Below are 26486 nucleotides of genomic sequence, written 5' to 3' on the forward strand. Positions count from 1 at the left end.
GTATAACCTGCCTCTCTGCTTAGCGTTTGTGGACTACGAGAAAGTTTTCGAACCTGGGCTGTACTACAATCTCTCCAAAGGTGCCAAGTGGATTACCGCTATATCGAAGTGCTGAAGTGTTTGTACGAGAACGCCACTATGTCAGTCCGAATCCAGGACCGGAACTCGAAACCTATTCCGTTGCAGCGGGGAGTCAGGCAAGGGGATGTTATTTCTCCTAAACTGTTTACCGCTGCATTGGAGGATGTTTTCAAGACTTTGGACTGGAGAAGGCTTGGCATCAACATAAACGGCGAGTACATCACTCACCTTCGGTTTGCGGACGATATAGTAATCTTGGCTGAGACTACGGAGGATTTAAGTATGATGCTCGATGACCTCAGTAAAGCTTCCGAGCGAGTTGGTCTGAGGATGAACATGGACAAGACGAAGATCATGTCAAATGCCCGTGTAGAACCAACTCCTGTTACAATCGGAGACTTTACACTTGAAGTTGTAGACGATTATATATACCTAGGAAAAACTGTCCAGTTAGGTAGGTCCAACTTCGAGAAAGAGGTTAATCGACGAATCCGACTCGGTTGGGTAGCGTTTGGGAAGCTACGGCACATCTTTTTGTCCAATATTCCGCAGTGTCTCAAGACGAAAGTCTTCGACCAGTGTGTGTTGCCAGTGATGACATATGGAACTGAAACGTGGCCGCTTACTGTGTGCCTCATAAGAAGGCTCAAAGTCACCCAAAGGGCAATGGAGAGGGCTATGCTGGGAGTCTCTCTGCGTGATCGCATCAGAAATGAGGCCATCCGCAGCAGAACCAAAGTAACCGATATAGCCCTCCGAATCGCTAAACTTAAGTGGCAGTGGGCGGGGCACATTGCCCGTAGAACCGATGGCCGTTGGGGCGGAAAGGTTCTCGAGTGGCGACCACGTACCGGAAGGCGCAACGTGGGTAGACCCCCCACAAGGTGGACTGACGACCTGGTAAAGGTCGCGGGAGTCCGCTGGATGCGGGAGGCGCCAGACCGGTCATTGTGGCACTCTTTGGGGGAGGCCTATGTCCAGCAGTGGACGTCCTCTGGCTGATATGATGATGATGATGATGATGATGAAGTAAATGAATTGCTGCAGGGCAGATTGTTCGCGCACCGCCGGGCGAGCACACTGAATGATTTGCCGCGCTCGCCCGGCGGAGGACTCTATTGCCTAGGTTTACCTATCTAATGACCTAACTCTCAACTCTGTTGGTTTTGGGGCAATTTTGACGCATAGTCCTTTACAGTGGCTACATAATTTATTTTGACAATCTGTCTATGCTCATGCGGACAACTCTTGCGGGCTTACATACAGGTGACCCCAACACAAAATAATACAACATAAAATTACCATACAAAAAATGTGCGTTGCAGCGAACGAGGGCCGCATCGAGGCCGTGTGCGAGGCCGGCGCGGCCCTGCTGGAGGAGAACACGCCGGAGGCCGACAGAGTCCGCACGCGAGTCGACGATATCAAGGGACTGTGGGAAGACCTCAGGGAACTGGCGCTGGCTAGACAAGAGGTAATACTTGTTGTTGGCTTGTTGTGTGTGTTGTTTTTGTGTGTGTGTGTGTGTGTGTGTGTGTGTGTGTGTTTATATTTCCGGGTCCTTTTATAAGTTTCAACTTACTGCTGTGAAAAATGATATAATTGAATTGTTATCGCATAATGAGCGTTTCTTTTATTTTTTGCCATTTTATATTTTGACGACCGGTCTGGCCTAGTGGATAGTGACCCTGCCTGCGAAGCCGATGGTCCTGGGTTCGAATCCCAGTAAGGGCATTTATTTGTGTGATGAACACTAATATTTGTTCCTGAGTCATGGCTGTTTTCTATGTATATAAGTATGTATTTATCTATATAAGTATGTATATCGTCGCTTAGCACCCATAGTACAAGCTTTGCTTAGTTTGGGGCTAGGTTGATCTGTGTAAGATGTCCCCTAATATTTATTTATTTATTTATTTATATATTGTGACCTTTATTATCATCTAAACTATCATCTGGCAAAGTATCAAGCGGGAGGCGATGACTGACGATATTTGCTCCTGGCCCGCGGTCTATATGTTTGTACGGGTCAAATCTTGCAAGTTAAATTTGACCCACTTCTCGACTTCCAATGAAGCTGAAATTGCATACATATGTAAGTCTGGTGACAATAGAATATTATGGTACCATCGAGCCGATCTGATGATGGAGACAGGAGGTGGCCATAGGAACTCTGTGATAAAACAACACTCACTGTTTTTGGGGTTGTTAGAATTGTCTCGATGAGTATTAGTTGCCTGTGGAAAGAAAAGTACAGTCAGCGACTGAAGCTTGTACTAAATTTTTTTTTATGCCAAAAACTTGCATAGTTCTCCGTCACTCCTGGTAGTATCTGTCTCACTTGTCTGCCCCCCCACCCCCAGGCGCTAGCAGGCGCACGGCGCGTGCACGAGTTCGACCGCGCGGCGGACGAGACGGTGGCCTGGATCACAGAGAAGGAGCCCGCGCTGCGCGCCGACACCGGCCGCAGCCTGCAGGCGCTCAGGGCGCAGCGGAGGCGGCTCACTGCGCTCGAGGATGACCTGGCTGCCATCAAGGAGCAGCACGAGAGACTCACGCAGGAGGCCGAGAGGTTAGTACACGACGAGACGGTGGCCTGGATCTCGGAGAAGGAGCCCGCGCTGCGCGCCGACACCGGCCGCAGCCTGCAGGCGCTCAGGGCGCAGCGGAGGCGGCTCACTGCGCTCGAGGATGACCTGGCTGCCATCAAGGAGCAGCACGAGAGACTCACGCAGGAGGCCGAGAGGTTAGTACACGACGAGACGGTGGCCTGGATCTCGGAGAAGGAGCCCGCGCTGCGCGCCGACACCGGCCGCAGCCTGCAGGCGCTCAGGGCGCAGCGGAGGCGGCTCACTGCGCTCGAGGATGACCTGGCTGCCATCAAGGAGCAGCACGAGAGACTCACGCAGGAGGCCGAGAGGTTAGTACACGACGAGACGGTGGCCTGGATCTCGGAGAAGGAGCCCGCGCTGCGCGCCGACACCGGCCGCAGCCTGCAGGCGCTCAGGGCGCAGCGGAGGCGGCTCACTGCGCTCGAGGATGACCTGGCTGCCATCAAGGAGCAGCACGAGAGACTCACGCAGGAGGCCGAGAGGTTAGTACACGACGAGACGGTGGCCTGGATCTCGGAGAAGGAGCCCGCGCTGCGCGCCGACACCGGCCGCAGCCTGCAGGCGCTCAGGGCGCAGCGGAGGCGGCTCACTGCGCTCGAGGATGACCTGGCTGCCATCAAGGAGCAGCACGAGAGACTCACGCAGGAGGCCGAGAGGTTAGTACACGACGAGACGGTGACCTGGATCTCGGAGAAGGAGCCCGCGCTGCGCGCCGACACCGGCCGCAGCCTGCAGGCGCTCAGGGCGCAGCGGAGGCGGCTCACTGCGCTCGAGGATGACCTGGCTGCCATCAAGGAGCAGCACGAGAGACTCACGCAGGAGGCCGAGAGGTTAGTACACGACGAGACGGTGGCCTGGATCTCGGAGAAGGAGCCCGCGCTGCGCGCCGACACCGGCCGCAGCCTGCAGGCGCTCAGGGCGCAGCGGAGGCGGCTCACTGCGCTCGAGGATGACCTGGCTGCCATCAAGGAGCAGCACGAGAGACTCACGCAGGAGGCCGAGAGGTTAGTACACGACGAGACGGTGACCTGGATCTCGGAGAAGGAGCCCGCGCTGCGCGCCGACACCGGCCGCAGCCTGCAGGCGCTCAGGGCGCAGCGGAGGCGGCTCACTGCGCTCGAGGATGACCTGGCTGCCATCAAGGAGCAGCACGAGAGACTCACGCAGGAGGCCGAGAGGTTAGTACACGACGAGACGGTGACCTGGATCTCGGAGAAGGAGCCCGCGCTGCGCGCCGACACCGGCCGCAGCCTGCAGGCGCTCAGGGCGCAGCGGAGGCGGCTCACTGCGCTCGAGGATGACCTGGCTGCCATCAAGGAGCAGCACGAGAGACTCACGCAGGAGGCTGAGAGGTTAGTACACAATAACATATCGGATTGCTACTCTGAAATGGGCCTGGGCCGGGCACATATGTCGCAGAGATGATAAGAGATGGAGCAAGCGTGTCCTAGCGTGGAGGCCTCGTTCAGAAAGACCAGATCACAGACCTCCAACAAGATGGGAGGATGATATTAAAAAGATTGCACGCCCACTCTGGAGGAGAGAAGCAGCAAATCGGGCTGCTTGGAGGAGATTTGGAGAGGTGTATGCCCAACAGTGGGCGCATACTCGCTGAGCAAGAAGAAGAAGAACATATCATGCCTCATCATACTTGAGCACCTCACGCGAATCACTCCTATCGCTCCAGCTAGGCAAATATACTAACGAATGAAGTAGTTCGTGGTAAAGGGGCCCACTGATTAACAGTCCGCCGGACGGTATCGGCCTATCAGTTGTTCGGAACTGTCAAAATTTTGTTCTAACTGACAGGCCGATACCGTCCGGCGGATTGTTAATCAGTGGGCCCCTTAAGCCCTCTGTTGATCGGGGAGATTATATGTAAGCTAAATGTCATACTTGTACTTTTATAAAATAGAGTTACAACGGTGGCATATCAGTCTCCTTTTCTTGTGTGAACACCTCCTCAAGGAATGCTCGGCAAAATGCCAAATGTTTCAATAACAAAACTACATCTCCTGTGTGACGCCTTTTTTAACTTTTTTTATCTCTTATAGATTGGGTGAAGCGTTCCCCGACGCCCGCGAGCACGTGACATCCAAACTAGAAGATGTCTCCGAAGCGCTGGAAGCCCTAACCTCCCGCGCGGCCAGCTGCCAACAACAGCTGGAGCTGTCTGGACAGCTGCAGGCCTACTTCCAGCAGTACCAGGACCTGCTGTAAGTATTGACACACTAGGAGATGTCCACGAAGCCCTGGAGGCGCTGTCCTCGCGCGCGGCCAGACGCCAGAAACAGCTGGAGCAGTCTGGACAGCTGCAGACTTTCAGCAGTACCAGCACCTGGACATTTTTGTTTTGCACAACCCAAACTAACGTACATAATAAACTTGTTTTTTTATACTTCCATTTTTAATTCAGAGCATGGACCAACGAGATGATCGCAGCAGTGACTGCGCCGGAGCTGGCGCACGACGTGCCCGGCGCCGAGCGGCTGCTGGCGCGGCACCGCGAGCTGGGAGACGAGGTGCAAGCCAAGGACGACGCCTTCAACGCCCTCTATGCCGACGGTATGCGCTTCTGTAATACTGGTCATACTGGGGCCCATTTCTCGAAAGATATTAGTCTAATATTATTAGTGTGTTGTCATGGCAACCCATACGATTTGACAGTTCGTTAACTAACAATATTAGTGGCCGAAGTCAGGAGTTTCGCACCCCTGACAATAGAATTAACGTTGGTTATGTTTGACAGGCGAAAAACTAGTCCGCGAGGGCCACTTCATGTCCGCCGACGTCGCCGAGCGCATGGCGGCGTTGCGAGCTCGCCGCGCGCAGCTCGACGCGGCCTGGGCGGCGAGGGACACTATCTACCATCAGCATTTGGATGCCTTGGTGTTCAGGAGAGACGCTGACGCGCTAGACAACTGGATCACTAACAAGTGAGTTATGCGTTATGCTACGTTGCGAGCTCGCCGAGCTCAGGTCGAGCCGGCCTGGGCAGCAAGAGACCTTTCAACACCAACATCTAGATGCCCTATACATAGTTACCAGAGAAGCTGATAGGTCTTGAGTTAGGAAAGGGTCAAAAGTAGCTCGAAATGTTTCGTGTAATATTACACACAGCTGCTGTGTGGCCAGTTCCTTTTTCTCTGAAAAAAAAAACACATGCATTTTACTGTCCTCGTATTCGAAATGAAAAGTAGAGTGTTTAACTCACTGAAAGGCATCATTTTAGCCTCGGACTATTGGCGCTCTCACTGCGTTCGAGCGCCAAACTACCTCGACAGAAATGAGTGCCCTTCATCCCTTGGTTAACAATCTAGTATTGTTTGTTATGTTCAGGGTTCCCCTGGTCCGCGACGGCAAGGTGGGCGAGAGCGTGGCGCAGGTGGAGGCGCTGCTGGCGCGGCACGCGGAGCTCGAGCAGGCCATACACTCGCAGCAGGACCGCGCCCAGGCACTCACTAGGATCACGCTCGTAAGTACCTAAACTGGAGTTCGATACTTCGTAAGGGGTCATCCATTTATTGGCCTGAGGGGTCATCCATTAATTACGTCACACGAATTTCTAGGTTTTTTGACCCCTCCCCCCCCCTTGTCACATTTGGTCACATTTGGCAAACCCCTCCCCCCTAGTGTGACGTCACATTTTTTCTACGAAATCGCCAAATCGAATTAAGTAAGTACCTAAGTATTATTAATATTTTATCAAAATATTTTTGACGATATAAATATTAGTAATTTTATAACCCAAAACTGCTTAGGAAAGAAAATTAAAAGAATAAAAACGATTATCGTTTTAAAAACTTGTTATTTAAATGTACAGCGAATAAAATAATTAAAAAAAAAAATTTCGGTTACTGATGAAGTTAAAGTGACGTCACAAAGTTTGTGTCTCCCCCCTCCCCCATGTCACAATATGTCACATTTTCTTGACCCCCTCCCTCCCCCTTAACGTGTGACGTAATTAATGGATGACCCCTGATGACAAATTTTGTAATCCCTTTTAATATTGTCGATACACTTGTATTGGTTCCGATCTTGACCTAGGCCAAGAAGTAACGTAGGGAGTTAGTATGAAACGTACATTATTGTCCGCTGCTCCAACTTTTTAAATTTGCTCACTAAGATTAGACTGACAAAGAAAATATTACAGTCAACCACCACTCTCTCTGTAAGCATACTTGCGACATAAAAAAAAAACACAAAATCTATGGTACTTATTTATAAGCGGTTAAACATGGTGCTCGAATAACTTTTTCAAAAAAAGGCGACAATTTAAACATTTTTATTTATTCTCGTTCGTTCCGATTGTTATATCACCAAAAATAAAAATGACATCAATTGACGAGAGCGGTAGGGAAATTATGGACTGTACTCCGCCTAATTTAAGAGAGGAAGCCAACTTAGCTGTGCGTAATATGCTACCGGAAAAAAGCAAACAAACTTATTTACTTGATTACTTAGTAGTTATTTTAATTATAATATTTTCTTACATTGTTTGAGAATAGCACTATACAATCCTTGGCCGGAACAGGGATTGCAAGACTCACTTTATCCGCAATCTCGTCCTGCAATCCCTTACTTCACGGCCTCTGCAGTAATGTACTATTTTTTATTCGTAGGTGGAGCAAGCCTTCAAACAGCAGCAGGAGTCGGAGCAGGCCGCGCGCGCTAGCACGGCGGCCGCGCAGGCCGCGGAGCGCGCGCAGCGGCAGCGCCAGCGCGAGGTGGAGCGCATCGCCGAGCTCCGGAGGAGGGACACCGCTCCCATATTAGAAACACAGGTACTTACATACAAACAGCAGCAGGAGTCGGAGCAGGCCGCGCGCGCTAGCACGGCGGCCGCGCAGGCCGCGGAGCGCGCGCAGCGGCAGCGCCAGCGCGAGGTGGAGCGCATCGCCGAGCTCCGGAGGAGGGACACCGCTCCCATATTAGAAACACAGGTACTTACATACAAACAGCAGCAGGAGTCGGAGCAGGCCGCGCGCGCTAGCACGGCGGCCGCGCAGGCCGCGGAGCGCGCGCAGCGGCAGCGCCAGCGCGAGGTGGAGCGCATCGCCGAGCTCCGGAGGAGGGACACCGCTCCCATATTAGAAACACAGGTACTTACATACAAACAGCAGCAGGAGTCGGAGCAGGCCGCGCGCGCTAGCACGGCGGCCGCGCAGGCCGCGGAGCGCGCGCAGCGGCAGCGCCAGCGCGAGGTGGAGCGCATCGCCGAGCTCCGGAGGAGGGACACCGCTCCCATATTAGAAACACAGGTACTTACATACAAACAGCAGCAGGAGTCGGAGCAGGCCGCGCGCGCTAGCACGGCGGCCGCGCAGGCCGCGGAGCGCGCGCAGCGGCAGCGCCAGCGCGAGGTGGAGCGCATCGCCGAGCTCCGGAGGAGGGACACCGCTCCCATATTAGAAACACAGGTACTTACATACAAACAGCAGCAGGAGTCGGAGCAGGCCGCGCGCGCTAGCACGGCGGCCGCGCAGGCCGCGGAGCGCGCGCAGCGGCAGCGCCAGCGCGAGGTGGAGCGCATCGCCGAGCTCCGGAGGAGGGACACCGCTCCCATATTAGAAACACAGGTACTTACATACAAACAGCAGCAGGAGTCGGAGCAGGCCGCGCGCGCTAGCACGGCGGCCGCGCAGGCCGCGGAGCGCGCGCAGCGGCAGCGCCAGCGCGAGGTGGAGCGCATCGCCGAGCTCCGGAGGAGGGACACCGCTCCCATATTAGAAACACAGGTACTTACATACAAACAGCAGCAGGAGTCGGAGCAGGCCGCGCGCGCTAGCACGGCGGCCGCGCAGGCCGCGGAGCGCGCGCAGCGGCAGCGCCAGCGCGAGGTGGAGCGCATCGCCGAGCTCCGGAGGAGGGACACCGCTCCCATATTAGAAACACAGGTACTTACATACAAACAGCAGCAGGAGTCGGAGCAGGCCGCGCGCGCTAGCACGGCGGCCGCGCAGGCCGCGGAGCGCGCGCAGCGGCAGCGCCAGCGCGAGGTGGAGCGCATCGCCGAGCTCCGGAGGAGGGACACCGCTCCCATATTAGAAACACAGGTACTTACATACAAACAGCAGCAGGAGTCGGAGCAGGCCGCGCGCGCTAGCACGGCGGCCGCGCAGGCCGCGGAGCGCGCGCAGCGGCAGCGCCAGCGCGAGGTGGAGCGCATCGCCGAGCTCCGGAGGAGGGACACCGCTCCCATATTAGAAACACAGGTACTTACATACAAACAGCAGCAGGAGTCGGAGCAGGCCGCGCGCGCTAGCACGGCGGCCGCGCAGGCCGCGGAGCGCGCGCAGCGGCAGCGCCAGCGCGAGGTGGAGCGCATCGCCGAGCTCCGGAGGAGGGACACCGCTCCCATATTAGAAACACAGGTACTTACATACAAACAGCAGCAGGAGTCGGAGCAGGCCGCGCGCGCTAGCACGGCGGCCGCGCAGGCCGCGGAGCGCGCGCAGCGGCAGCGCCAGCGCGAGGTGGAGCGCATCGCCGAGCTCCGGAGGAGGGACACCGCTCCCATATTAGAAACACAGGTACTTACATACAAACAGCAGCAGGAGTCGGAGCAGGCCGCGCGCGCTAGCACGGCGGCCGCGCAGGCCGCGGAGCGCGCGCAGCGGCAGCGCCAGCGCGAGGTGGAGCGCATCGCCGAGCTCCGGAGGAGGGACACCGCTCCCATATTAGAAACACAGGTACTTACATACAAACAGCAGCAGGAGTCGGAGCAGGCCGCGCGCGCTAGCACGGCGGCCGCGCAGGCCGCGGAGCGCGCGCAGCGGCAGCGCCAGCGCGAGGTGGAGCGCATCGCCGAGCTCCGGAGGAGGGACACCGCTCCCATATTAGAAACACAGGTACTTACATACAAACAGCAGCAGGAGTCGGAGCAGGCCGCGCGCGCTAGCACGGCGGCCGCGCAGGCCGCGGAGCGCGCGCAGCGGCAGCGCCAGCGCGAGGTGGAGCGCATCGCCGAGCTCCGGAGGAGGGACACCGCTCCCATATTAGAAACACAGGTACTTACATACAAACAGCAGCAGGAGTCGGAGCAGGCCGCGCGCGCTAGCACGGCGGCCGCGCAGGCCGCGGAGCGCGCGCAGCGGCAGCGCCAGCGCGAGGTGGAGCGCATCGCCGAGCTCCGGAGGAGGGACACCGCTCCCATATTAGAAACACAGGTACTTACATACAAACAGCAGCAGGAGTCGGAGCAGGCCGCGCGCGCTAGCACGGCGGCCGCGCAGGCCGCGGAGCGCGCGCAGCGGCAGCGCCAGCGCGAGGTGGAGCGCATCGCCGAGCTCCGGAGGAGGGACACCGCTCCCATATTAGAAACACAGGTACTTACATACAAACAGCAGCAGGAGTCGGAGCAGGCCGCGCGCGCTAGCACGGCGGCCGCGCAGGCCGCGGAGCGCGCGCAGCGGCAGCGCCAGCGCGAGGTGGAGCGCATCGCCGAGCTCCGGAGGAGGGACACCGCTCCCATATTAGAAACACAGGTACTTACATACAAACAGCAGCAGGAGTCGGAGCAGGCCGCGCGCGCTAGCACGGCGGCCGCGCAGGCCGCGGAGCGCGCGCAGCGGCAGCGCCAGCGCGAGGTGGAGCGCATCGCCGAGCTCCGGAGGAGGGACACCGCTCCCATATTAGAAACACAGGTACGCCCATTTTACACTGTTTCTCTGTAATAGCACCGGGGGCGCCGGCCGCTGGAGTAACCCTTGTCTGTCAATAAGTGAGGAACTATTCCCGTGACTTCGTAGCATCTGTCATCCCGATCGAGGCTCGGAACTAGGGAATGCGATCTCGAACTCGCACAAATTTTCGAGATTCAATCTCGTTAACAGGAAATCTCGATTTTAGCAATCTCGGTCAAGATCTTGATTAATATTTTCGAGATCTCGAACGAGATTGAAAGATTCATCCGTGTGAATTACTTTGTTTTGAGTAATCTTTTTGACCTTAGGTTCATGTTGTTCAAACAGTGCTATTGTGTGCGGCCGGCTTGAACTGACGATAAAAGCACTGTGGCGCGCTCTGTGCGGAAAAATCGGACGAACTTGACGTACCGAGTCACAATTATTTATAATGTTTGCTCGCTTACCCTACATTTTTTTGCAAGTTGCTGAGTGCTTGTCAAAAATATCAACTAAGCATGTTACTGTCTCTGCTTACAATTTTTTAAAATTAAAAATCATTATTACCACTTTTTCATAATTACATGCAAATTAGAGCTAGAGTAGCACCAAGAAAAGTCTGCAGCGGATTTGATAGCCCACGCAGCGTAAGTGTTATTTATACGTCATAATTTCATAGAAGTTTGACATTTGAAATGACACTTGCACTGCGTGGGCTATCAAAATCGCTGCAGACTTTTCACGGTCTGACTCTACAATCGTATTTGTTTTTTTAATAAAGTTGTTTTTTTATAAAATGTTGATTAATTTGTTGTTTTTATCTTCAAAATAAAACATGACGTACTCTAAATAAGTAGTATTATATACGGAATTATTATTATATACGGAGCTTTGAGATTTTTGGTCAAAATAAAACATTTTTAATTACTTTGTCAAATCTCGATCTCGTCGAGATTAATCTCGATCTCGAAAGTGTGACTCGAAAGAACCAATCCTATTGGGAATCCATAGCTCAGGATAGAGACTTAATCAAGAAAAAAGTAGCTGAGATTTACGACCAACCAGAGACAGACACAGAATCCGAGCCTGACGAGAACGACAGTCCTGTGATAACACAACCTACGTGATAAACCCTATACTGGAGAAAGCCCTGCCGCTTTACAAAAATATTAAATATTGAAGACAACTTAATCGCACTCACTGTCCTATATATTTACACTAAATATTTATCTATCTTCCATATACACTGGGCACGATATTCGGTCTGGTTCTTCCACTCCCGTCAATCCCAATCCTTCTGACTGCACACGCCCCACACTCCCCACCTGTATTATTGGCTCGCCGGTGTCTCGGGCAGGAGGGTCTGTTGAGCATTCCGGGGCGGCAGATGATGGGAGGAGTACACGAGTAGGCCCGAATATACGTCCCGGCTCGGAACAGGTTTGTCTGGACGGAGGTCGTTAGCACACCCTAGCATACGCCTCTGACCGACGGCCTGTATCGTCCCAGCGCGTGCGTTTGAGCAAGCTCGATGAGCCTCTCCGTCCCTCCCTCTCCTTGGTGACCAACGCCTCTGCGTCCTTGCTGCAGTAACTGCTGGCTGGTGTAGTCAACGAACGGAACAGATCTCGAAAGTGTGACGGTCGAGATCTCGAAACACCCTATCTCGGTTCAGATTTTTTGTGCGAGATTTCGAATCGCCAATCTTGGTGCGAGATTGCATTCCCTACTCGGAACCGGTTTTTCTTCATACAAAAAATACCGGTATTATTACGTTCTTTTTCGTTCATTGGTTTATTATTTTATTTTAAATGTAACTATCTAATAACACAAAGTTGTTACCTAAATACATGACTCAGTCGTACGTAAAGAGCAAAAATAATTTAAAAAAATTGGGCTATTATAGGGTTTTCGAAAAAACCGGTTCCGAGCCTTGGTCCCGATTTATTTTCACTTTTCGTTGGGCTTGTCGTAACGCTTGTGTGGTCTTGCAGGTGAGCACGGGCCCGGCGGAGGCGGCGCCGGCGCCGGCGTCCCCGGAGGAGACGCTGTCCCCCGCGCCGCAGTTCGAGCGCCTGCCGCGCGGCGAGCCCGTCAAGCGCGCCGAGAGCATGAGCGTGAGTGACACTACACATTTTATTACTAGCTTTTGCCCGCGACTTCGTCTGCGTAGAATTAGTGACAGCAGCTAAAGTAGGTATAGCGCCTGGATAATGCTAATAGCAATCATTCGATTCGCGCATTGCTTACTTCAATTATTAGGCAATGCATTAACTCTTTCAATTCCACCCCCCTTTGAACTCTCTTCAGGGATGATTTCCGACATAAAAACTGTCCTATGTCCTTCCCCGGGACTAAAACTATCTTTATACCAAATTGTAACTCCCCCTTAAGGGATGATTCATAAAACTATCATAACCTTCCACGGAGCCCCATGTCTCCATACCGATATTCATCTATTAATGTTCTTTATTCACGTATTGAAAAGTAAACTAAAACAAACAGCAGACTATTTTTGCAGACTATATCAGGGACAGACAGCAATATGTAGAATATGAAGGGCACAGATCGAAACCTTATTTTACTAGATCAGGCGTAAGCCAGGGCAGTAATTTAGGGCCTCTTGAATTTTTATTAATGATAAACGACTTGCCTAAAACAGTAAAAGATGCAAAGTGTTTATTATTCGCAGATGACCTTAAGTTGTCCCTGGCGGTAAATAGTGAGGATGACTGTAAAACTTTGCAGGCGGATATCGACAGAGTCGTACAGTGGAGCAAGAAAAATCTTTTACAATTTAATATCAAAAAATGTATGACTATCTCTTTCTCTCGGGCGCGTACTCCCATTCAAAATAGTTATAAGGTAGATGGAGATGTAATGATTAGAGTCACAGAAGTAAGGGATCTAGGAGTTAGTTTTAACACTGAGTTAACGTTTCGAAATCACATTTCGAATATTTGTAAAAAAGCATTCAGGAATCTAGGTTTTGTACTAAGGATGGCTAATGGATTCACAAATATGAAGGCTATAACATCTTTGTATAATGCATTGGTTAGAAGCCAGCTGGAATACAATGCTGAAATATGGGCTCCACACGAAGCAAAGTATATTTTTATGTTAGAGCGGATACAGAATAAGTTTATTAGGTATATGTATATGAGGCAATACGGTGTCTACCCGTTTTATCCGCTGATGTATCCGACATTGTTTATTTTAGGCATGGTCGGATACAATCAGCTGAAAGTCAGAAGGGAGCTAGCACTCGTTACATATATCTTTAAGCTGCTTAGAGGAAAGATATACAATGCGGATATATTGGGGTCGGTGGGTATTTGTGTTCCGCGCGCTTGCGTGGCGCGCCGGCAGCCCGGGCTGCTGGCTGTGCCGCGCGCGCGCACCAACCTGCTGCGCGAGGCGCCGATGACGCGCGCCGTGCGTACCCTGAACCTCATAGCCACGCATATAGACCTATTCTCATGTACGATGAGTGAATTCACAAAAGACGCATTATTAACTCTTTGTTATAATAGTGAATAGATTAGTATGTTATGTAAAAAAAAAAAAAAAATGTTTTTGTTAGATATAGGTAGTATGTACTTGTTTTTGTTTGTCTGTTTATGTTTGAGTTTTTTTTTTTGCAACAATATCGCATTGGGTTCTGCCTGTAATGATATTTGTATGTGTGGAAATAAATAAAATAAAAATAAAAACAAAAGCGGTTTCCAAGTCGTGTTTTATTTCTATGGCGCTAAAAAGTTTTAATTAATAATTGTTAAAATGATCCTTTCGTATGCCTTGTCCCGTAACACATACGTGACATTTTGACGCCATTCGCTTAGCAGTGTGTGTTGTGTGTGTCAGGTGATGAAGACGCCGAAGCGCACGCCGTCGTTCACCACGCGGCGCCGCACGCAGAGCTTCCGGCGCCACCGGCGCGGCGACGTCGAGCTGCCCCCCGTGGAGATAGAAGGTAACCTAATGCGCGCTTTTATATTTAGGGATCATTTAGACGATGCGAGAACTCGCATGCGAGTTTCATTACATTGCGGGTTTTGATCGGTCGGTTGAATTGGACGTATTTAACCAACAGTCCGCAATGTAACTAAAATAGCATGCTAGTTCGCGCGCCGTCTAAATCAGCCCTTACACTGTTTTTAGGGTTCCGTACCCAAAGGGTAAAACGGGACCCTATTACTAAGACTTCGCTGTCCGTCCGTCCGTCCGTCCGTCCGTCCGTCCGTCCGTCCGTCCGTCCGTCCGTCCGTCTGTCACCAGGCTGTATCTCACGAACCGTGATAGCTAGACAGTTGAAATTTTCACAGATGATGTATTTCTGTTGCCGCTATAACAACAAATACTAAAAACAGAATAAAATAAAGCTTTAAATGGGGCTCCCATACAACAAACGTGATTTTTGACCAAAGTTAAGCAACGTCGGGAGTGGTCAGTACTTGGATGGGTGACCGTTTTTTTTTTTGCTTTTTTTTTTCGTTTTTTTTTGCATTATGGTACGGAACCCTTCGTGCGCGAGTCCGACTCGCACTTGCCCGGTTTTTTTTATATGCACTTACACGCAGGGTGTACACTCGCAAGGGGTTTACACTTACACATGAGGGCTTAACTATACTTTTGTTTACTAATTTATATTTACATAAATAAGTGGTTTACACTTACTTACACGAGGAGTTTACACTTTCACTAATGTGGGTATTACACTCACAGGAGGGGTTTGCATTTGCACTCACTTACACAAGGTGTTTACATTTTACAATCTGATACGAGGTGTTTACATTTACTTACAAGAGTGCAAGTAAGAACTTACATGGGGGGATTTAGACCAGGGATGTTGGGGGTGCAGATTTTTTGAGATCCGCGGAGGCGGATATTTAAAGGCTCACATCCGCGGATGCGGATGTCAAGATTAGGTAGTTAAAAAACGTCGAATTACATTTTAGTAATTTTTATTTAATAAAAACGATACGTTTAGTATTTGAGCAAGAATATAAGTGCGTTGTATGTAATAAACAGTAACTTGGCTGACTTTTCAGAATCTAGACGATTTCGTTATAGTTAATGTCGAAATTACCTAGCACGCCGCCGCTAAGACGTTCCTGTGCCGACTTGTTCGACATCCGCATTAAGCTCCGCATCGATTTTATGCGGATATTTGCAACATCCCTGATTTAGACTTACTCATAATCTTATAGGAGCCTCGTCTGCCAAAAAACCGCTCTGTGGTTTGGCAGAAGAATGCATGTATTTAGTTGTAAGTAAGCTTGAGAATAAACGCTTTATTTTTTTTTTATTTTTTTTGTAACCGTGCAGGGTACCTGGAGCGCAAGCAGGAGTCGGGCGTGGGCGGCAAGCGCGCCACCGTGCGCTCGTGGCGCTCCTACTACTGCGTGCTGTGCGGACAGCTGCTGTGCTTCTTCAGGGACGAGCTGGACTTCAGCGCCGCCAAGGCCGCCGCGCCACCGCAGGCCATCCTCAATGTGAGTATACCTTCTTTTTTTACTATCTTTTGCCCGCAAGTTCGTCAGGCGTGGCTCACTCTGCGATTTCGTCGCTTTGCAACAAGTAGCTACAAGTACATCCGTTCCTCACCAATTTTGGTGGCACTGTCGCCACCTAGCGGCCATACCTGTCCAGATCGTAACACACGCGTTTTGTTAAAGAGTGAGTCTTCTGTACCTAGTACTATTATTTATTCTGTGACTTCGTCTACTTGGAATGATCCTATGTCTATTCCCGGCCCTTAAACTATCTCCATGGCAAATGTCATATTTGTCGGTTCAGCGGTTTAAGCGTGAAGAGGTAACAGACAGACAGAGTTACTCCCGAATCTGTAATACTAGCTTTTGCCCGCGACTTCGTCTTTGTGGAATTCGTGACAGCAGCTAAAGTAGGTATAGCGCCTGGATAATGCTAATAGCAATCATTTAATTCGCGCATTGCTTACTTCAATTATTAGGCAATTCATTAACTCTTTCAATTCCACACCCCTTTGCACTCTCTTCAGGGATGATTTCCGACATAAAAACTATCCTATGTCCTTCCCCAGGACTTAAACTATCTCTATGCCAATAATTAAACTAAACGCCGTTCAGCGGCTTAAGCGTGAAGAGGTAACAGACAGACAGATAGACACACTTTCGCCTTTATAATATTAAGTATAGATAGTATGGATTTTTTTGTGCTAGCCTATTAAGGTGACCCACTGCTGGGCAAAAGCCTCTCCCCTTGTCTTCCACGACTCCCGACATAGCGCCTGCTCTGGCCAGTTACTGAGAAAGGTGTCTAGGTCGTCCCGTCATGGATATATAGTATGGATTAGAATGGATTTGTAATATTAGCAGAACTAAGTACGCATTTCCCCTTAGGCCCGCTGCGACCCGGCCGGCGACTACACGAAGCGCGCGAACGTGTTCCGGCTGTCGTGCGCGGACGGCGCCGAGTACCTGTTCGGCTGCCCAACCCCCGCGCTCATGCAGGAGTGGGTGGCCAAGCTGTCGTTCCACGCCGCGCTGCCGCCGGAGCTACAGCTCACGCCGTACGCGCCGCCTGATTCGCCCAACGCCGAACTCAAGAGGAGGTTGCAGAGGTTAGTCCGAAAATATAGTTTTATCAGGCTAGATGACAAATTTTCATTTATGTTATCAATCGATCTGGTTTGTTTTTAGGATCAATTTATATGAGTGAGACCAATTGCCTTTGTCACCGAAGTGTCAAAACTGAAATTGAACTTTATGCATATGCACGTAGGTCTATGTTGCTCTGTGGTCTGTGACCTATTAATCAGTCTTTGGCGTTGAATCTGCGGTGTGGATATATCGGTCATTGGCGTCCAAAAGGTTAAAATTTCATCGCGAGCTACGTGATACGAGCGTAGCCAATAACGCGGAAAAACCCGTATGTAGCGAAAAGTGCCTATGAACGAGTTAATATATTACCGCGTACATTTAATTCAAGTTTATCGTTTTTCTGATATGTTGTCATACTAATGTTTATTTATATGTTTTGTGTAGGAGCGCGTCATCGTCCTCGAACGAGTCGCCGGAGCCGCAGCGGCGCTCGCGCACGCAGGCCGAGATCCTGCAGGAGCACCGCGACAGCCAGGCCAAGCAGGCCAGCCTGGACCGCAGGAGCGTCGACACACAGGAGAGGAATATAGGTAACATAGTACACTCCCTGCTACACCGCCACTGCCAGGCCAAGCGGGCCAGCCAGGACCGCAGGAGCGGCGACACACAGGAGAGGAATATAGGTAACATAGTACACTCCCTGCTACACCGCCACTGCCAGGCCAAGCGGGCCAGCCAGGGCCGCAGGAGCGGCGACACACAGGAGAGGAATATAGGTAACATAGTACACTCCCTGCTACACCGGCACTGCCAGGCCAAGCCGGCCAGCCAGGACCGCAGGAGCGACGACACAGGAGAGGAATATAGGTAACATAGTACACTCCCTGCTACACCGCCACTGCCAGGCCAAGCGGGCCAGCCAGGACCGCAGAAGCGTCGACACACAGGAGAGGAATATAGGTAACATAGTACACTCCCTGCTACACCGCCACTGCCAGGCCAAGCCGGCCAGCCAGGACCGCAGGAGCGACGACACACAGGAGAGGAATATAGGTAACATAGTACACTCCCTGCTACACCGCCACTGCCAGGCCAAGCCGGCCAGCCAGGACCGCAGAAGCGTCGACACACAGGAGAGGAATATAGGTAACATAGTACACTCCCTGCTACACCGCCACTGCCAGGCCAACCGGGCCAGCCAGGACCGCAGGAGCGTCGACACACAGGAGAGGAATATAGGTAACATAGTACACTCCCTGCTACACCGTCACTGCCAGGCCAAGCGGGCCAGCCAGGACCGCAGGAGCGTCGACACACAGGAGAGGAATATAGGTAACAATAGTTGACCTCCCTGTTTGTATTTAGAACATACTATGCGTAAACTGAAATAAATGTCATATACTAAGAAAAAGTGGCCAAGGCCTCCAGTGCCCCAGGCTGGAATCGAACCAGCGTCCTCTGCTATCGCGGCAGGTGCCTGTGCCATTCGGCCACAGCGGCATAGGTCGAATTTTTCCAAGTATATGCACTTCTTACTGAAGGCTTATGGCGCCCCCTGGCCATCCCTAAGGTAGAACAGTATGGTTCGGACATTCTAACTGGATCGTCTCAGGTGATACCGAGTTAGCGAGAGAGATGGCGCTGCCAATCAATACTATTAGAAGTATACTACGCGTAATTTCATCGTAAAGGCTCCAACACACTGCCGGCGTCACAGCTGGCGGATTTTTGACGCGCTTGGCCGGCATAATCAGGCCCTGCAGGCGATGCAAGCAAAAAAAAAAAAAAAAGTTATCCTGGCATTTTTGGGAGCCTGGAGTCCGCTTGACAACTAATCCCAAGAATTGACGTAGGCACTAGTTTTTACGAAAGCGACTGCCATGCGGTGTAACGAGACCAAATTTCTAGTTTTACACTTGACTCGAATCTGCATTGGACGTGCCATGTTGACGGGCTATGTAATAGGTTGAGTAGTGCTATTTACGCTATAAAAAAACTACAACCACTGATATCTAGGAAGTCACTGAAGGCCGTATATTTCTCGCATTTTCACTCCTTGATGTCATATGGTACGGTTATTTGGGGCAATTCCACGGATGCAAATCACGTATTAATACTCCAGAAACGTGCGATACGGTTACTGGCCGGAGTTAAACCCAGGCACCCTTGTAAGGAACTACATTTTTTTAATTTGTATTTATTAAATAATATTATGTAAATATGAATGACGACCATAATATAAATTCATGTAGATTAGTCTAGCATAATTTATAATGTAATTTAATATTATGAGAATTAATATCTAAATCTAAAATCTAAATCATCTGACCTTCCAACCCAGAGGGGAAACTAGGCCTTATTGGGATTAGTCCGGTTTTCTCACGATTTTTTCCTTCACCGAAAAGCAACCGGTAAACATCAAATGATATCTCGTACATAAGTTCCGAAAAACTCATTGGTACGAGCCGGGGTTTGAACCCGCGACGTCCGGATTGAAAGTCGCACGCTCTTACCGCTAGGCCACCAGCGCTTTTGCTATGAGATTTGGAGCCTTTAAATATAATATATTAACTCAAATTTATAGACGGGTCTAACGTGAACGTCGGTAAATCAAGGTAATTGAATAAAATTCGCGTTAGACCCGTCTATAAATCTGTAGCTCTAGTGAAAAAGGGTACAAGTCTTGGGCAGCGCAGGTGTAGAAGGGTGTAAGTCCCACGTAACACTTATGCCCTTTTACACCTAAGCCGCGGAAGACTTGTACCCTTTTTCACTAGGGCCACAGAAATGTGAGTTAATATGTGTTCAAAACGAGAAAGTTTAAAATTATAAATAAAATATGATTATGTATTGCAGAATCTTCAGTGTTACCGTCCTTGCCGCCGCGCAAGCCGCCCGGCGCCAGCCAGGAGGATGACTCCGACGTCGTTATGAGGTAATATCGTCACTAACTTACATACGGTCACTACACTCTGTCACAGAATAAATAATAGTACTAGGTACAGAAGACTCACTCTCTAACAAAACGCGTCTGTTACGATCAGCACAGATATGGCCGCTAGGTGGCGACAGCGCCACGCACGGCTTATGGCAAACCCCAAAATTGGGACCGAACGGATGTACTTTTAGCTACCTGTAGCAAAGCGACGAAATCGCGGATTGAGCCACGCCTGACTCTGTATCTTTAGGTACTGAAATAAAAGTAAACAAATAATTCGTACATTTTCGGGTAGTTATAACATTTATTGATTAACCAACCAAATATAAAGCCGCCTGGATCTGTCACTGAACGACCTGACTTTAACCTACATTATTTGATCATGTAATGTTTTCATCTACCCTCAACTGGCTTAAGAAGCCATTTGAGGGTAGATGGTGTTTACTCTTTGTTAAATACCTAAAGATACAGGCTATACTAGACTATAGATATGTTTAGCAATAGACAAATATGAAACAAACAGGTGGCCTGTCACATATACTTTTTAAAACTATATTTCCATAGACAATGTTTCCCATAACCAACAGAAATGAGAGTTAAATAAATAAATAAATAAATATTAGGGGACATCTTACACAGATCAACCTAGCCCCAAACTAAGCAAAGCTTGTACTATGGGTGCTAGGAGACGATATACATACTTATATAGATAAATACATACTTATATATATAGTTAGGTCATTAGATAGGTATTTCTCTGTACTTCATTTCGTTCTATGGGCACCAAGCGGAATTCCATTGCAGAACTGATTGTGAGATATTGGTATTTTAGTCAAAATGTCGTCACCCTTATTACCTAGGCAATAGAGTCCACCGCCGGGCGAGCGCGGCAAATCATTCAGTGTGCTCGCCCGGCGGTGCGGGAACATCTACCCTGCAGCAATTAATTTACTTACTTGGACTCTATTCTCTAGGTAATAAGGGTGACGACATTTTGGCTAAAATACCAATATCTCACAATCAGTTCTGCAATGGAATTCCGCTTGGTCCCCAAAAAAAAAATGAAGTACATAGAAATACCTATCTAATGATCTTACTCATCATTTCTGTTGGCGTTGGGTCCAGGCTCCATACAAAGTTGCCCATGGTCCTTTAGTTAATCACATAGGTGATGTTTTTGTTTGTGTTGCAGAAACTCTGAAACGTCGTCGTCGTGGGGTCGCTCGCGGTTTTCCAACGGTCGCGACGTCAACTCCGAGTTCATCAAGTCTCAACGCGACGGTAAGTACACACACACACACACACACACACATACACACCAGGGATGTTGCGAATATTCGCATCCGCAACAGCGGAACTTCCGCATTATTTTCAACACCCGCATCTGCATCCGCATCCGCATAAAATCGATGCGGAGCTTATGTGGATACGGATGTCGAACAAGTCGCGGCGGCGTAAGTGCTAGGTAATTTCGTCATTACCTATAACCACTGCCTATAACGAAATCGTCTAGATCCAGAAAAGTCGGCCAAGTTACTGTTTATTAAATATAACGCACCCATATTCTTGCTCAAATACTAAACGTATCGTTTCTTTTTAATAAGAAATACTAAAAATGTAGTATTTGACGTTTTTTAAGTACATAATCTTGGCATCCGCATCCGCGGATGTGAGCCTTTAAATATCCGCATCCGCGGATGTCAAAAAATCTGCATCCGCAACATCCCTGATACACACACGTGTTAACAAGAACTAGAGATGAATATACTCGTAGCATAGAGTAATATAAGTAAATCATCATCATCATCATCATATCAGCCAGAGGACGTCCACTGCTGGACATATGCCTCCCCCAAAGAGTGCCACAATGACCGGTCTTGCGCCACCCGCATCCAGCGGACTCCCGCGACCTTTACCAGGTCGTCAGTCCACCTTGTGGGGGGTCACCCACGCTGCGCCTTCCGGTACGTGGTCGCCACTCGAGAACCTTTCCGCCCCAACGGCCATCGGTTCTACGGGCAATGTGCCCCGCCCACTGCCACTTAAGTTTAGCGATTCGGAGAGGGATTAAATAAAGAGTGGTAATTCCATACATCAGTTTTCTTACCAAAACGCGCGTTATTTCGTAGTCGACATCTAACGTCAAGTAGTGGAACTATCAGTACCGCTACTTGACACCAGACGGCACAAGTGTCGCTTCTCACGAAAAATGTACTGCTAAAACAATTTACAACTAATACTAGAAGCAGAAGGAGTTGAAAATAGAGTTTCGAGTAATCCGGTTATAATATTAGCTGAAAATCGTTGTGCATTAGAGTTTTTGTTCGCCGCGACATCTATTGTCGACTAGCAGTACTGATATATTCCGCTACTTGACGCTAGATGTCGACTACGAAATAACGCGCGTTTTGGTAAGAAAACTGATGTACGGAGTTACCACTCTTTACTTATAATTACTCTATGCACGTGTGGCCCTTCGAAAAGTTATTGGCTATATGCAGCAGAGGTTGCTAAGCGGGCGAGGTGTTCAAAATTACCTTGTCACGCTCCTACGCTCTTAACAATAAAGTCGCGTCAAGATCATTTTGAACACCTCACCCGCTTACCAACTTCTGCTGCTGACTGTATTTATCTACTCGTAATATTAGGTCCTTACCTATGAAATTGGCGTTTTTGTTCATAGATATAAGTCTGATCCTAGTTTTTTTTTTTTACAAAAGTACATACACAATTACAATAAAACTACAGTGCACTCAATAAACAACGATTTTACATACAATTAATTGTTATTTTTTATTGTTAAGTGTTCAGAATTAAGCCTTGAAAATAGGTCTTTTCATGTGCTGTCGATTCGAGTATTAAAATTACTTATATTTTTCTAATGGTACCAATTTTCAAGAAATGGAGATATTGAAAACATACCTTAAAGGTGTCAAAAATTACTGGAAAAATTTTGTTTGGTTTGAATTAGCCATCAAAAAAATATCCGCAAAATTAATTGTATGGAAATTCGTGTTTCGTTGAAATTCTCCGAACAAAACGCCAATTTCATAGGTAATGACCTAATATAAGGATTGACTTTTTGTTTGCCAGGGACCGTGTGAACGATGATAAAATACTATTTCATTACAGGAAAGAGTTAAAACTACCAGCACATTTTGTTGTGTTTGACAGGCATTTTAAAATGGCTGCCACCAAAAATATTAAAAGAACACAATACTAATTGAATTGAAATATTAATTTTCAGTTAATTTTTTTGCTTTTGTGTCGTCGAGCTTATGAGAGCTTTATGTTTCGTTTGTTTTCTTTTTATTTTATACTGCTTATCTATGTCGGCGGCCGATCGTAAGATCAGGCATATCGTGAAACGTGAAAATCTATTTCTGGGCAGTTAGCCCTTCGGGCATCTGAAGCAACCTAACGAACCTATCCTACCTATATATTGGTTTAATGTGACTATCGTCAAAACATTACACAGGAACATTACGATCTGCCTGATCTTACGATCGGCCTACGACATCTATATGTTTTTAGTTTTTAAAGCGCATATACTGAAATATTAAACACTACATATTTGGAACCATTAAGGATTTTAAGGATATATCCCACAATGATTATTCCCGTTAAAGGGTTAATTTCAATCGTACACGGCGTAATATTGAAGTATACGCGCTAAAACACAACCTAAAAACTTAGTAGCCGACGGCGCGCCGCCGTTGCCGCTGTCCGGGCCCCCGGAGCGCCCGCCCGCGCTGCCGGAGCGCCAACATGGCGCCGCGGAGCGCCAACATAGCGCCGTCGAGCGCCAACATAGCGCCGTCGAGCGCCAACACGGCGCCACCGAGCGCCAACACGGCGCCGCCGAGCGCCAGCCTGTCTCCGCGCTGGTCAACAGCTACCAGCAGCGCGCGCGCGACCAGAACCGCAACCAGTGGGGCCACGAGAGGGCCAACAACAACTGGGGCGTCGAGACATCACACTTCTACTCGGCGAGCGAGCTGGGTTAGTGGGCTTGTAAGAGTAGGGTGCTGGTCGTGCAGTTTGGTACTATAGTTTGTTTTAGCATTAGAAAGAAGGTAAACAATCTTGACGACACTATGTTGCAAGCAAAGTAACCTGTCTTTCTTACATTATTTAGTTACATGGGTAGTAACAATCTTGACGTGTCTTTTTATTCAAATATGTATTTGATAAACGCTTTAAAGGTTTACTAACGAATGGGCCAAAAACGTTTCCCAAAGTATCACATCCCAAACTATGTTTCCCAAATTATCATTTCCCAAAAAAATGTTTGGCAAAACAACTTATCGCAATTTTTCAGTTAGCAATAGTCTTTTTTGGCAAGTTATTGTTTAGCAAATAATTACTTGGACAAGTTTCATTTTACCAAGTATTATTTAGTCAAATGTATCATTATATCATTAAGCATAACTTACTTGCATAAAGGGAGCTGGGACTTTATTATAAAGAAGTCGGTACGGTAAATAAATTATATGCGAAGTGTAACTTTGCTAAAGGTTCCTTTGGGAAATGAAACTATTGCGATAAGTTTCTTGGGAAGTGAAATTTGGCGAAAGGTATTTGGCCCAAACGAAAGTACACCCGCTTTAAAAACAAATATGGTTGTCTGTAAAGTCGGTTTACGGACGATAATTTTGCGTGATAACGTCATAAGAAAACATTACATTACTTGACGTGTTTTTTTATTAAAATATTTGATAAACGCTTTAAAAAAATGGTTGTCTGTAAAGTCGGTTTACGGACGATAATTTTGCGTGATAACGTCATAAGAAAACATTACATTACATTACTTGACGTGTCTTTTTATTAAAATATTTGATAAACGCTTTAAAAAAATGGTTGTCTGTAAAGTCGGTTTACGGACGATAATTTTGCGTGATAACGTCATAAGAAAACATTACATTACATTACTTGACGTGTCTTTTTATTAAAATATTTGACAAACGCTTTAAAAAAATATATGGTTGTCTGTAAAGTCGGTTTACGGACGATAATTTTGCGTGATAACGTCATAAGAAAACATTACATTACATTACTTGACGTGTTTTTTTATTAAAATATTTGATAAACGCTTTAAAAAAATGGTTGTCTGTAAAGTCGGTTTACGGACGATAATTTTGCGTGATAACGTCATAAGAAAACATTACATTACATTACTTGACGTGTCTTTTTATTAAAATATTTGACAAACGCTTTAAAAAAATATATGGTTGTCTGTAAAGTCGGTTTACGGACGATAATTTTGCGTGATAACGTCATAAGAAAACATTACCATTGCATTACGTAACGTTACCACGGAGATCTGTCCACAACGTTACCATGGAGATCCGTCCACAACGTGACACTTTTTCGTGCGTGCTACCGGTGTTCATCGATTTATTAGACGTTATCACGTCAAAAATTAGTTTATAGAGTCTGTTCGGAAAGAGAAGAGTCGTGGAATGTATTGGGCCGCATACAATCCACGACTCTTCTGTTTCCGCACAGACTCTAATTACTTATGAAAGCAACAGCATGTAAAAGATCGTATATGATTTATAATTCTAGCATATTTGCTCTGACTTATTTTTCAATTGTGATTTTTAATAAAAGAAATGTCAAGATCGCTTACTTTATTTCTAATGCTAAAGAAACGAACTATAATAGAGGTTTCATCAAATTCAAGTGTTTCTGAAAGGTCTTATGTATTGTCGGTCGTGGTTATGAGAAAGATTACTTTCATTTATTTTATCGCTTCGTTATTTTTAATACATAAATAAGGCATTTGCAATTACCTAGTGCGACGATGTCGTCTTTATTGTCAAGTTTTTATAAAAAATATGACGGTTATAATGACACTCTCTAACTGTGTATTCAAATCGGTGCATAGTTAATTTTGCAACTCATTAAACTTGATTTTTTTGACTTGATAACGTCTTATAAATCGATGAACACCGGTAGCATGCAAGAAAAAGTGTCACGTTGTGGACAAATCTCCATGGTAACGTTGTGGACAGATCTCCATGGTAACGTTACGTAATGTAATGGTAATGTTTTGTTATGACGTTATCGTCCGTAAACCGACTTTACAGACAGCCATTTTTTTTTATAAAATTCGAAAGAACGTGGGTCTGATGATCGCTCGAGTATGATGTCTAAAATAAATTGCTCGTGGTGCAGTTAGATGCCTCTTCTTTTTTGCCTAGCCTTCTCGCATTTCTTCTGGGCTTTGTGCATGATGCATACTGAAGTGAGGCCCGAGATGCACTTGTAAGTTTTACTTGTAGGGACAAAGCTATTTGTTAGAATGAGATAACGATATTCTTCTCTCATTCTGTAGTATAGCTGTGTCCCTACTTACAAGTGCAACTGCCATTTTAAATGTACCCAAACTGTCACGACCAGACGCCGAGAAGTAGTATGCCTGGCCATTTTCATTAAATCAACTACGTTGACAATTGTCAAGAAAAGATGACACGTACCAAGCTTTTAGTAGTGAATAGAATCAGGCGTTACTTTGCGGAAATCCATATTAATCAAAACCAAAATATTACTTTGCTAATCCGCGAAAAGATAACGTGCTAGTCAATCAGTGCTAACCCGTTATACTTGTGTATTTTTAGGGTTCCGTACCCAAAGGGTAAAA

General features: G+C 48.0%; 1 protein-coding gene across 1 annotated transcript in view; it reads left to right on the top strand.

Moving 5' to 3' along the window:
* Window positions 1-26486, top strand: part of LOC134803416 (spectrin beta chain, non-erythrocytic 2) — a 170653-nt gene that overhangs the window by 135529 nt on the left and 8638 nt on the right. The window contains exons 70-84 of the mRNA XM_063776235.1: window positions 1407-1555; window positions 2445-2653; window positions 4748-4909; window positions 5110-5258; window positions 5443-5629; window positions 6033-6168; window positions 7316-7477; window positions 12334-12435; window positions 14183-14291; window positions 15647-15813; window positions 16702-16922; window positions 17347-17492; window positions 19759-19837; window positions 21033-21121; window positions 23537-23842. Coding sequence (XP_063632305.1) covers window positions 1407-1555; window positions 2445-2653; window positions 4748-4909; window positions 5110-5258; window positions 5443-5629; window positions 6033-6168; window positions 7316-7477; window positions 12334-12435; window positions 14183-14291; window positions 15647-15813; window positions 16702-16922; window positions 17347-17492; window positions 19759-19837; window positions 21033-21121; window positions 23537-23842 — 2373 coding nt within the window. The remainder of the gene's footprint in view (window positions 1-1406; window positions 1556-2444; window positions 2654-4747; window positions 4910-5109; window positions 5259-5442; window positions 5630-6032; window positions 6169-7315; window positions 7478-12333; window positions 12436-14182; window positions 14292-15646; window positions 15814-16701; window positions 16923-17346; window positions 17493-19758; window positions 19838-21032; window positions 21122-23536; window positions 23843-26486) is intronic.

Source organism: Cydia splendana, chromosome 26 (assembly GCF_910591565.1).
Source record: "Cydia splendana chromosome 26, ilCydSple1.2, whole genome shotgun sequence".
NCBI classification, from domain to species: Eukaryota; Metazoa; Arthropoda; class Insecta; order Lepidoptera; family Tortricidae; genus Cydia; species Cydia splendana.